Here is a 13,588-nt window from a genome sequence, read left to right as displayed (position 1 = left end):
TCTATTATAGCACCCAGTTTGCAGTCGTCCACAAACTTAGTCAGCCACAGCCCTTCCGTGCTTGCCTGTACTTCTGAGAATTATATGCCAAACAGGAGGAGCCCCAGGACAGAGCCCTGAGGCACACCACTCGTTACTGGTCTAGATTCGGATATAGATCCTGCTACTCTTACTTTATGGGATCTGTCTGAGAGCCAGTTTGTGATCCATCTTGTGACGTAAAAAGCCCAGGCTAGTGAGCTTATCAATAATACCTGAATGGGGAATGGTGTCAAATGCTTTAGCAAAGTCAAGGTAAGCCATGTGTACCTCCTTTCCCTTATCTATAGCCTGAGTAACTGTCTCAAAGAAATCCACCAGGTTCAGGAGGCATGATCTGCCCTTGACGAAGCTGAACTGTGTGGGGTCCAGCGACTGGAGGTTCCCAATCTCTCCATTTATGAGTTCCATAATGATTCGCTCCATAGCCTTACAGATCAGACTGGTCAGGCTTATTGGTCGGTAGTTCCCAGGGTCAATTGTGGCCCCACCCTTGTGTAGCGGGACCACCATTGCCGTGCGCCATTTATATTTCTCATAATTGATAAAGCATAATATCTCATCACCTGTAACAGACAGAGGCTACATATCAGTGTACAAGTTGTGTGGCTCAATGTCAACTTCAAAATGATGCATCATTTGTGTTGTCACCATGCTCCCTTGCAAAGATATGGGCATAATAATGAGAAGTATTGGAAATGTATAATTTTCATAATCCTACAAGATTATAACTGTGATATCTGTACATGTGTACAGCACACAGACACAGGTCTTTTACCATGTTGTAAGGAGTAATACTGTCTTCAAAATGAGGTATTACTTGGCACACTGACTGACTTGTTCCTTTTTAGTTCTTTACCAAAATATGAAAAAAAAATCATAATTTCCATAACCTAAGTCCTAAACAAACGTTGATATCTGTACATGTGTACAACACACAGACACGGTCCTTTTACCATGTTGGAACTGTTAATACTCTCTTCAAAATGAGGTATTACTTAGTACATTGGCATGCTCCCTTGCAAAATTATTTACCAAAATATGAAAAAAATCATAATTTCCATAACGTAAGCCCTAAACAAACTGTAATATAGGTACATGTGTACAGTACAAGGCCACATTTCTTTTACCATGTTGTAAGGACTAATACTGTCTTAAAAATGTGGTATTACTTAGTATGTTGACATCTTTCCTTAGCTAAGTCACTGACTAAAATAAGAAAAGAAATCATAATTTTCATAACCTTAGTCCTAAAATGTACTTTTCCCGTTTTGTAAGTACTAATACTGTTTTCAAAATGCAGCCTTAGTCAGCATGTTGATATGTTCCCTAGCAAAATTATTTACCAAAAAATTAAAATTATAATTTTCATAGCCTAAGTCATAAACAAACTGTGAAATCTGTACATGTATACAGCACACAGATACACTTCTTTTGCCATTTTGCAAGTACTGATACTGTTTTCAAAAAGTGAGTCTTATACCACATGTTAACATGTTCCCTACCCCAGTTATTAGCTAAACTATGAAAAAATATAATAATTTTTCATAACCTGAGCTATAAACAAACTGTGATATCTGTACATATGTAGAGCGTACAAAGTTCTTTTACCATCTTGCAAGTAGTAATAGTGTCTTCAAAATGCAGTCATAGTCAACATTTTGAAGTGATTCCTAACACAGCAATTTACCAAATTATAAAAACATATAATACATTTCATGACCTGAGTCATAAACAAACTGTGATAGTTGATGACATTTTTCCCTACCATACCTACCAACCAGGAAAACCTCAACTGTCTATTAGAGTGGCTGTGGGTACAAATCATGGTAAACAAAAACATTCTTGCTCTAGCCAAAATACTGCATGAATGGATACTGGCAAGGGGATACATAAAAGACATATGTAAATAAAAAAAAAGCAGGCTCAGGACTACCACTCTACTAATGAAACCTGGGCAGGTGCAGGGTTCAGTGGCACTCGAGAGCACCTGAAGTGTCCCATTCCAGTGCTGACTATCCACTCAGACTGCTGATACCAGCACTATGTCATGATTTACTTCAGTGTCAGCAGTCTTCCTTACCTCTGCATTTTCCATTTCCATGTGTCTTTTCAGCAATGGATGTAAGGATTCAAAGTGGGGGGCTAACCTAATGACTCTTGCCCTGACCTAAATACTTTTACTTTATCTGAAGGGAGGGAGAGTGACATGAGAGTCATTCACAAAAAATATGAAACATATAACCACAATGGATACCTTTATCTGTATCTTACAATAAAATAATGGGAAAAAAGAAAAGAAAGAAATTGGGGGAAGACTTCTGCATGACTCCTCAATGACAGAAACCAAAATCTGGCATGTGTATTCAACAGTGTGATAATGACAGTTGTAATGTGAATAGCAGTGGCAGCTGCTGAGGGTTTTACATGACAAGTGATAATGACTCAGTGTTAAATTGTAACTGCACACATAGTCAGTTAATAAAGTGATAATGACTTGCATTTCATTACTGCAAGGTCCATCATGCTCAGACTAAGGTGACAATTGCTGCACATAACCTGTTGAGCAGAGACATTCATTACATTCCTGGTGCAGGGTGTAATGTAAGACTTGAGTCATTGCCATCTGTTAGAAAAAGATCAGAGTAAATCAATAAAAGTAGTATGACACTTATATATTATTGAGCCCTTCCTCTCACCTAAATTCTACACATGACAGACAAAGCCATAAATATTGTCCAAAATATGTGGTTGCTCCATGCCAGAAACAATATTATGAATTGTTACAAATAAATAATATAAGTAGAATACAACTATATAACCACTGGTGCCCAGAAATTTCCAGTGAGTATTATTGTAAAAAAACAGGGGTTTAGCCAGAGAATATAATTTGCAGTTATCCTAGTACTAATATATGAACCTACACTAACCAGTAAATTATATACAGGAATAAAAAATCAGAGGGTAGGTAGCTGATGAAGAATGAAAAAAAAATGGACAACACAGATGGAACATTATGGAGACTACATAACTTCTTTATCTGATGTTGTCTGAGTATGCACAAGCACAAAATGAAACATCTCCCCAGTGACCCCTTCCGCAGTCTGTCCTACTATGCACAAGCACCAGAATGCAACATTTCCATCGACAACCCCTTCAACAGCCCTTCCAAGTATGCACAAGAACCAAAATGAAACATTCCCCCAGTGACCCCTTCATTAGTATATCTGAGCACTTCCTTAATTATCTCTCTAAAAATACTTCCTGCTTTCACAACTAAATAAAATGAGTGTAATTTACAAAACTAGACCTGTCAATTATGCACAAGCACCAAAATGAAACAGTTGCCACATGACCCCTTGAGTACTATGTCCAAGTATACACAAGAACCAAAAGGAAACATCCCCTCCAGTAGAAAATGCAGATTACATGGAGGTGCTATATACAAGTGGAGCAGAGTCTATTGGTAACAACAAGTGGAGGCGAGTATGCTCATTATGACAGCCCAGTACAAGCAAAAATCCCAATCCATATTGCAGAGATGATGGCTCTTAATCCAGGCTAACTCTATTTTTACCATAAGTAACAAGTGGTCCAGATGGACTGGGAATGAGTGAGTTGACAGAGCAGGGGGTAAGGCTGAATGATCAGTTGTGGAATTAAAAAAAAAATGTTCTTGGGGCTATGCAGTTCTATGTGCTTAGCTATTCTTCTTATAGAATTGCATGTTATATTAGTAGTGAGTGCTCTGTTGCTGGAGCTTACTTGTACTTATTTACAAATGATTCTGTGATATATGTCATACTTATGTGTTGTGACATCATATTGCTTGAACTTAAGCGGGTAAGATTGGTACAATGTACCTACATATTAGCAATTCTGCTGCGTAGTTTAACCTGCCATCAGCATGTATCCCTTGAGCAGTGTAAAAGGTCTTTCATAATCCATACCATTATATTTGTTTCAAGAATGTAAACGTGAAACTATGGTAAGCTGAAACAACCACTATACTTCAATGCTTACTGTCAGCTAGTTTATCTGGTGATACATTAGCCAATATTTGTTTCCTGCTCCTAAGGTTGAAAATCCCTTTTTCTTGGCACTTTATAGTGATCAGATTGTGATTACACTGTACTTTTAATAACATACTTACTGCTATGATAGGAAATATGAACCAGATAAACCAACATGTATACAAATATATACAAATTTCTGTTACATTCCATCCCAATTTTTAACGCATCTTCTACTACAGCATTCAATTTTTGTAAGAGCATCTCTACTATTTGAACAGGGCAGATTTAAATTTCCCTTTTAGAAATATTCCATATTGCTTGCAACCACTTGCATATACTGTATTAAATGCATGTACTAGCAAATATAATTTATTTATCTCCTTCTAGGCAAAGAAAAACAAAACAATGGGCATCTCCTTTCTTACTTGTATCCTTCATATGCACCTTTTACTTTTTCACATCTCTTCAACTGATTTCAACTAGTCATTAGCAAGGCTGTATTCCAACTATAACATTCTGTACATAATACCAAAAAGTCACATAAAAAACAAACCAAAAAAATAGTAGCACATAAACGCCACAGAGTCCAGTGATTTCCTCCAGTCACTTTGATGCCGTATTTTATGTTGCCGTTCATTCAGCCGTTCACATGTGATCATTTGGAATAAAAAAAAAATACTACTTTTTTACGTGTTTTTTTACGGCATTAAAGTGACTGGAGGAATGCTGGATTTCTAGCTTCCTGTTTTATAACAGCATCTTCCCCAAATAACTAATGTGTTTGTTGCTAAACTTATTATTTCAAAGAGACACTTAAATATCATTTTACCATAACAAAATGTTTCGTACATTTTTAATGTACCACTGTGCTGTCAGTTTTGCAAGTAAGTGCAAGGCTTCTGTAAAAATGAACACGAGTTTGACTAAAAAAGTGACTGCGCACCTGCACAGAACTCTTAAAAGTGGTTTAATCTTACTGTTATGATTATTCTGCCGGAAGTATCATCATTCCTTGAATGAGATCTTTTCCTTCCAGCCAGCTTGTAAACAACCTGCAGACATCACCGCTTTTACCCTGTCAAGCCGTGTATGGAATAACTGACGATCAACAAACATACACCTAACTACATGTGGCAAAGAGAAGTCAATAAACTTTAGTTTCATCAATAACTGGACATAAGGCATTGTATGGTGCGTGTCTATCTATATCCACGACCTCACAACACAAACATTAAAGCCTAGTTCTTACTAAAATACAGATACCACAGCATCACAAAGCGGCTTCCATCTATTCCCAACATCCAAACATACGAGTCAATCAAACCTGACAATTAAGAAAATGAAATACAACTTCAGATAGCAAAAACTATACTAACTGCATCAAGTTAGAGTCCAGTATGCTTACAGCAGAGCTATGCTGATCTGTGACAACATAATAAACAGCGCATATTCCTAAGCCAATAAGTGGTGAAATCTCATTTTCACTACTGGCAACAGTACAACCAGCAACAGCCACATACTATTCTAGTCACACAATTTCTTCAATCTGTTTTACTTAGTGTACAATGTATTTAAAAAAGGCACTGATTACACCACATGTCATGTACCTTTTCATCTTTTACAAATGTAGAATGTGTCTGATCCGTAATGGTAGTAGAAAGAACACTGCAAGAAAATATCACATCATTTCAAAACCTGAAACCAATCTTCTTTCATTTCACATCTGGGGAATTTTCCTCTCCCTCACAGTCATTCACTCTCTAACTTCAAATGAACAATGAATTTTAATGATTTACAGACAGGAATGAAAAGTGCAGTCAAACGCTAAAAACCGACTGCTACGCCACTCACAGGTATATGCTGCTCCAACCGCCTTGAAAGGTGTACAGTACTGTGATAAAGTATAGCTTACCTGAAAAGCACCAAGAAGTACAGCAGAGGGGGAATTGGAAGCTTCTAGTATGACCCGCGAAACCAATGTGTTTTCTGCAACTGCGATTCTTGCAGTCCATGCCCAAATAAAAAGAGGAATCCAGTAGCAGGTAAAATCACCAAATATAACGAAAAAGAAAGGAAATACCTGCTGCTGGAGCCTTTATTTATTTGAGTATAACAGAAGAAGGTTATGATGGGGGTGTAGGTGCTATGCAAGTGGTGGCTTGGATTGCAGGAATCCGATTGGCTGCCACCACTTGCTTGAACAAACACTTTCAAAGGAGATATTTTCTGAAAAGTTTAATGTGACCAGCATAGGAAAACACACTGAATCTTAACTGTATTAGTTAAATAACAAGTTTAGTTACGATTTCAGTGTGTTTTACACTAAGCTGGTCTACAAACTGACATTACAGTTTCACGCGCCTGGGGAAGGGACTCTGGGCTAACAGCTTGCAATTTCTATCATCTCATAGCATTCTCAGATGTAAGCACAGAGGTGCTATGAGATGGTAGCCGGGGTTAATGAGTTAAAATGGCATTTGTTTCTGTGTATTTGCACTTCTTAATGAAAGTCTGTAAAATTATATTGTCTACAGTAATAAGACATATGCTGTACTAGAGTACTAAAGATATGAACACTGTTCATGTTCTACCTGTTTATATACAGTACAGCTGTTACAAGGACTCCCCACAGGGCTGATATAGGTGCCAGGATGGACAGAATGTGGATATTAAACAATGGTGCTCTTGTTCATCATATATGTAAAACATGTGAACATGATTATGCAATAGTAAAACTATTGCTACTGGTCTTAACAGCCAGAATAAGGTAAAAAAAAAAAACCTCTTTGACATCTTCATCATTGCTGATTGCTGTTATCAAACACTGCACGCAGCACAGCATTCAGTTGGAAGAGTATGGCATCTCTCCTGTGTCCTTACTGCATCTCTCCTGTGTTCTTACTGCTTTGCTTCATCCGATGCTTGCATGATGTAATAAGGTCCATTACATTCCTGAAGAAGTTCGATGACTGCCTTCATAAGGTCCAGCACATTACAAAAGATGATAGATGACTGGCACAACACATTACTGAAAGACTTTTGAGTCTGCCTGCCTATCTTGGTAGTCTAGAGAAATAAATTAGAAGTCAAAGTGTTGAAAATTAATTGCAAGTTGGGATTTTTGAAAATCAAGCGCATTACTGGGTATAAATGTGGATTATAAAATTAAAAACCTGCTTGGGCATTGATCACGGCATGACAGAATGATTGTGTAATACTGGGTTTCCTTATGCTAGTATGCCTACAGAGTAGTTGTTTGAGTAATGATTGTTCAAATGCCAGAAAGACCATCAAAGCCATTCTAGTCCGTTATTAGCATTAACAAAGTTACCTGATTGTTAGCAAAAACATTGTCATGTACAAGTTGTGGTGAATATGTAGGCATTTTTGTGCTTAGGAGCAACATACTGTGAACTATTCATCATTCTAGCTTTGCCAGAGATGGCAGGCATCTTTCTGATCATATAAGGCTTTCATTACATTGATGAAGCTAATAGAAACAATCTACATTATTTTGGTCTGGCTGCATTTTATTTTATGTAGTTTACAGATAAGTGGACTTGACCACAACAGACCATCTTCACCATGACTTAGAAATAGGGAACACAATAATTCATATTTAAGGAGTATAGCAAAATTGCAAGATAGATCACAACTAGCAAAAACAATGTAAAAGGTTGTGCATTAAAGTTTAAATATGTAGACTATGGCATACCATGTACATTTGCATACCATCTTTGCCAAATGCTGGTGTAAATAAATAATGTGTGTGTACAGAGGACTAATAGCTTCTACTCAAAAGAGGAAGAACTTAGTAAAGTATGTGTTTTAAATATTAGTCAAATTGTTTTTTAGTTTTGAATATTGAAGTTAAGTGATCCAGCAGTGCTGAGTGCAGACACTGAGATTAAAAAGAGCATTCCATGTCTTAGGACTGCAGACAGGGAAACCATTGCTGATACATTAAAGTGATAGTAGTAAAGCAACATTTTGAGTGATGCGGATGAGTATGGCACACCAGTGTGTGCTGCCACTTTTACATTTCTGGATAGTAGGGGCCTGTAACCTGTACTAAATATATCAATGAAAATGATAGGCATCTGAGTCATTGCATGGACAGCTCCTTTTTCTTTCTGTTAACAGTACTCAGGTTTAGGCACATTGTTAATGAAATGGCCCTTTTTTATATTTGTTATATTTTTTATATTTGTCCAGAGTTTGCCTATATTGGATGCTAAGTTAGCAGTAGGAAGGGACAGGATATATTCTGAAGTAGGACTTATACTTTTACAAACAGCTGTTCTACCCTATTTGGTAACCTGCTATCGAAGTCTGATAACTTGTAGCTGGTTACAATGCTTTTCTGCTGTATTTTTACACTCTGTGAATGTGTGTGTGAAAACTGTCAAGGCTGGATCCAGGAAGGCACCCAAGTGGTTAAGTAACTAATGGAACATTTTAATCAAACTGAGAAGTCTTTTTGGGGGTTCCAAACTGCATACCTTCAGTTTTTTTTTTAATTAATACTGAAGCACAGTTACTTGATATAAAATAAATAAATTAAATAGTCTGTTTCATGTCCTGTCCTACTGTAGCAGAGTAATTCAGTGTTTAAAATCTCTAGGCTTGTCGTCTTCAATGCGGAACATGTTAAATTGGGCTACAACAGCGGTAATACTAGTGATAAAATGAAAAGAGCAGGAGGGTGGAACTCTGTGTTTGAACAGCAGAGGTTATAGCTAATAACAGTCTACCTGCAGTCTGAAAGAACATTCGTTTACATTGAAGTAACAATACATTGTGACTTGTTTGAATTTACACAGTTCCAACTCCACAATTTAGTTTTATGTAACACAGGATCAAAAGCTTATATCAGCTTAGTGAAAACAACTGTTAGTTAACCAGAGTTCAGAGCATTAGAATGTGTTGTTCTGACTTTAGTGTGACACTCTGACAAGTTTTTAATTTCATACACTTGAATAACAGCATAAGGGATTGTGGATGAATGTATATTTGATTTCTGTTTGCAGGAATATGGAAGACTTTGTAACTTGGGTTGATTCATCGAAGATCAAGCGGCATGTGATGGACTACAACGAAGAAGTAAGGGACATTTATTTATTTTATTTATATTCGTTTACTTGAGTACTGCACTGATCAAAAATTACTATTTGTAGGCACAGCCATTATTTTCTCAAAAGATCATCTGGAAATATGCCTTCTATAACTGTTTTTCAGCAGAAGTGTGTTCTCATACATTTTCATGCATGTGAGTATTCTTGTGCTGAAAAACAATTTTTTAAAATAATGTGTGTTAAAAAAAAAATTAATCCACCCTACCACCGCCAAATGCAGAAGCAGCACACTGATGCTGATGCATTAATTATAACTTACAGGTAGCTCATAAATAGTTTTTAGACATACAGTCAACAGTAATTAGTGGGTAACCACCGAATGATGTAGTCACATGTTGCTCACACATCAAAATCGGTGCAAGAGAGTGGGTGGTTTATTAGCAGGACTTATGCATCAAGAAAGACATTTTAAAGATTTTTGTAATGATACTTGTAAAATAAAACGTTGTGCTTCAAGAAGAGAGTCTTTTTATGTTTAAAGATGCATGAGAGCACTCCTTTTGGGAAAACAGCATTTATGGGGGGAATGTATATGCCCACGATTTTTATGTGAAAGTTGCTGTTCAAGATTATATGTATATTTCATTAAACATGTTTCTGTTTAGCCCAGTTAAATATTTTTCTGCAGAGCTGTGACTCAAAAAAGACATATCTTACTCAGAAGAGGTATGTTCCAGTGATGCAACACTGATGTACTAAATAAATCTTAATTTAGTTCATTAAAGTGTAATGAAGGAGAAAGCTTTCAATTTAAGCTTTAGAAAGACAAATCAATGCTCCCCTGAGTTAATCCTTAAATTTGAACTTGAGATAATTTGCCCCCAACTGTATTTATTCTGAGTTGAACAGTACTGGAACGTGTATTATTGTTGTTTAAAACTCTTTGATGATATTTTATTATAAATATAAAATATAACTTCAACAATCTCTATGATCTTTCCCAAAAAACTGATAGGATTCTAGTTGCCTGTTATACGATGCAGTGGTTGCATTGTCTCCTCACAGTAAGAGGTTCTCCAATTCGATTATTGGCTGGGGTTCTTTCTTTGCGGAGTCTGCTTGTCCTCCCTGCATTCGTGTGGGTTTCCTCCGGGTGCTCTGGTTTCCTCCCACGTTACAAAGACATGCATCTGGAGCATTTCTCCCCGGGCCTCTGGTGAAAACTGGCTTCATTCCAAGTCATCTTTCCGGGTAAACAGATGTTAAATAAATAAAAATAAATAAAAAAAAATATTTTCAGGAGTGTCATAGTCATAAAGAAGCAGTGATACGTGGGTGACTGTATGTCAGTAAAAGACACATTACCCCAATCAGGTTGTTAGAAAAATTAATAAAGTTTAAAGGTGGGACGAAGACTTAGATGGCAGATTATGACTTTTTTAGTGAATCAAATGTAAATGGTAGTCAGTCCAGGAACCCTTACTGTTCAACATGTTTACATCAGATTTATTTGAAGGCCTAGAAGACGGAAGCAACCACTCTGTTTATGACAGTAAAACTGACTTCTCAGTGTGTGTGTGTGTGTGTGGGGGGGGGGGGGTGGAGGTAGAAACTTGAATGATTAAATACATGAGCAGAAAAGTGGCAGCAGAGATATTCATAGTTACAAGCATAAAGTTCTACATTAGGGTAACTTGGAGTGTCATTGACTGAGAAGAAAAAGATCTAGAGTTACTAATCACACCATGATTAGCACATCAAAATCAGAGTAATATTTTTATATCAAACAATTTTGGATAGTGTTTTAGCTGCTGTTGTTTAACCTTTGTTTCTGTTATGACTCTATTATTTTATTGTATATGCTTTACCTTGTTTAACAATTTACATAATTAAATGTCAGGGCATTTATTTTTAGAAGTTTTAATGCAAGATGCAGACAAGCAGTTCTTACACTTTATCTGGGGTTAATGAGAACTCATTTTGAGTGGTGTGTTCAGTTCTGGAGATCACTGAAGGAGAGAGAGATCAAATTGTCAAAAGGAAATTGATTATTCCCATATGGCAAGGTGGCTTAGGCTTACCCAATTTGAAGTGATACTTTGTAGCTTTAGAGCTACACAGTTATGGCTCATACATAACACAAGCAGAAGGTTAGAAATCAAAAGGGAAGGGGCTGATGATGGGGGAGTACAAGAAATATGGAGAGAGTAGGATTTTGGATGCAGGTCCTTGATGAGAATTACCATACAGAGCATTATATATGTATAAAACAGCATAAAGTATAGGTATGACTGCAAGTAAGGGTACAAAAAGTAAACGAGGGAGTTGAAATTTTCTGGATAAAATTAGCAAAGGAACCAATGTATTGGGAGCAAATAACTAAGGAGGGATGAGGGCCAAGTGGAAGTTTGAATGCAGGTTAGAGATTTCCTCCCACACCACAGAATGGTAATAATATAGGCAAAGAGTAAGAGATAGGGGAGTGCTAAGTGAAAGAGTCATAGATTATAACTAATTTTGCAACAGAAGCAACTGTTAAAAAGGGATAATTAATAGGGCATATAAAATATTGCATGATAACTATATGAAACAATGAAAGGAGGTTTGAAACGATTGGGAAGAGAGACTGGAAAGGTATTTTACCAAGGAACAATGGAAATCCATCTGTATTGCTCTCAAGTCTGCATAAAGTCCAGCAGGTTTAGGATTTTTGCTTAGAAGTGTTTACAGAAATATTTTTCAATCCCAAGTAGACTTCAGTTTTTCCTTAGGTAGATAGCAAATACTGGAGGTGCAATGGGAAGGAAAGAGATAATTGGGAACATGTGATGTTCTTTGTGTTTCACTTTTGCAGTCATCACATTTGGGTTATCTGCTTGCAGTAGCCCTCAGTCGGCCTGATTATCAAAGTCTTGGGTCCTGCGTCGGTTGCTCTCATATCTTCATGATGTCAGTTAGGGGTATAAAGCATGCAGCCAATGCCATTATATCAGTCTTTCTTGCTGTGCGGTGCCCGAACCAGAAGCAGTTCGCAAGTGCGGGTCGGCCGACTCTTGAAATTTTCATTTTTGAGTTTCAGATCCGAAGTCTTCAGCTAAGCTAAGTACCCCGTCGGGGATCCTTTTTCTTGCTCTAATCTGATGTCAGTAAAAGTTAACAATTATATTTCTTGTGGAAAGCAAATACCTCATAAAGATTTTCATTCGTACTGCATTCCTTGCTTAGGCCCAGACCACGACATACCTCGCTGTCGGTTTTGTGCTTTATTCAAACCTCGTACTATTCGTCGTTGGCTTATTTACACATCTAAATATTTTGGTACTCTGTTCAATTATCCAGAAATGGCTTCGCTAAGCCTCCCGACTACCGACATTCAGAAAAAATGCAAAGATAAAGACAGACCGCATAGGTCCAAAGCTGCCAACGATGCTTCTCCTAAGCTAGTCGCCAGTTTGCCGGTACTCAGTGAGACACTTTTGCAGCCCCTGATACCTGCTACTTCAGATTCGCAGGCCTCTACTGAGACCCATTCGGAGTCCGGTATGCCGCAAGATGCTTCTTCGACTGTGGAACCTGCGGAAGTCTCTACCTTGGATGGGTACAGAGCCGCTGTGCAGGCATCGGCTTCTGAGGGTGTATTCAGGCCTACTGACTTGCATATTAAACTGACGCCATCTTCTTCTTTAAGGCCTAAAACTCGATGCATTCCTAGAACACCAACACCCAGTCTGCATGGTCAGGCCCCTATGCCTAAAAAGCAAATGATAAGAATGGCTGAAGACCTTATTCTATATCCTTTTAAGAATGTCAGGGTAAATTGGATAATGTCTACACTTGCCTTGATTTTATAGTATAAAGTAGAGTGACTGTGCAAAGTAGCATACCTTTTCTTAAGGTTCAATGAGTGGTTTCTATTCCTTTTGCACTTCACAGTGAGTGTCTGCAGAGTTCATTTAACCATTGGCTAGCCTTCTCCTTCCCTGTAGTCTTTACCCCTCCCTCCTCCAGCTCTTGTTCTGTATTGGATAGCCTGAGGTAATTTAAACCCAGGGTGCCATTTTTTTTTTTTTTTTTCAAATCCAACAGCAGCTGTTTGTCTCCCTTGGTGTGTAGTCATCCCACTGTAAGTTTTTGCATTCAAGGTATGCTGTACATTGTGGTTTAATTCATAATTCTTTAGTACAACAGCTTATACTATATGTTTCTGTTATTTTTAACACTGCAGGATGCCTTTAGATAATTCTGCTTAATGAACTGCTGTCACATATGCACCTAGATATGTTCTGTTTTCCTTGTTTACTGTTATAGAGCCAGAAGGGCTATTTCACATGCTGCATTTCATTGCTCTGTCTAACTGCGTTGACTAGTTTTTAAATACATTGAAAGTGTATCTTGCTTAATTTAGTAGAGGACTGCTTTATATATTTACATTTTATTTTTGTATGTTGCCATAAGAAA

The 13,588-nt window shown here is 37.3% G+C and overlaps 1 protein-coding gene across 1 annotated transcript in view; it reads left to right on the top strand.

Annotated features, from left to right (window-relative positions):
• The window catches only part of IMP3 (IMP U3 small nucleolar ribonucleoprotein 3), a 1,257,621-nt gene that overhangs the window by 1,206,918 nt on the left and 37,115 nt on the right, over positions 1 to 13,588 (top strand). Inside the window, exon 6 of the mRNA XM_044085735.1 lies at positions 9,086 to 9,158. Within this exon, the coding sequence (XP_043941670.1) occupies positions 9,086 to 9,158 (73 nt within the window). The remainder of the gene's footprint in view (positions 1 to 9,085; positions 9,159 to 13,588) is intronic.

This window comes from Protopterus annectens, chromosome 10.part0, assembly GCF_019279795.1.
Source record: "Protopterus annectens isolate FY-2018-M chromosome 10.part0, PAN1.0, whole genome shotgun sequence".
Lineage (NCBI taxonomy): Eukaryota > Metazoa > Chordata > Ceratodontiformes > Protopteridae > Protopterus > Protopterus annectens.
This window is presented reverse-complemented; position numbering and strand designations above follow the sequence as displayed.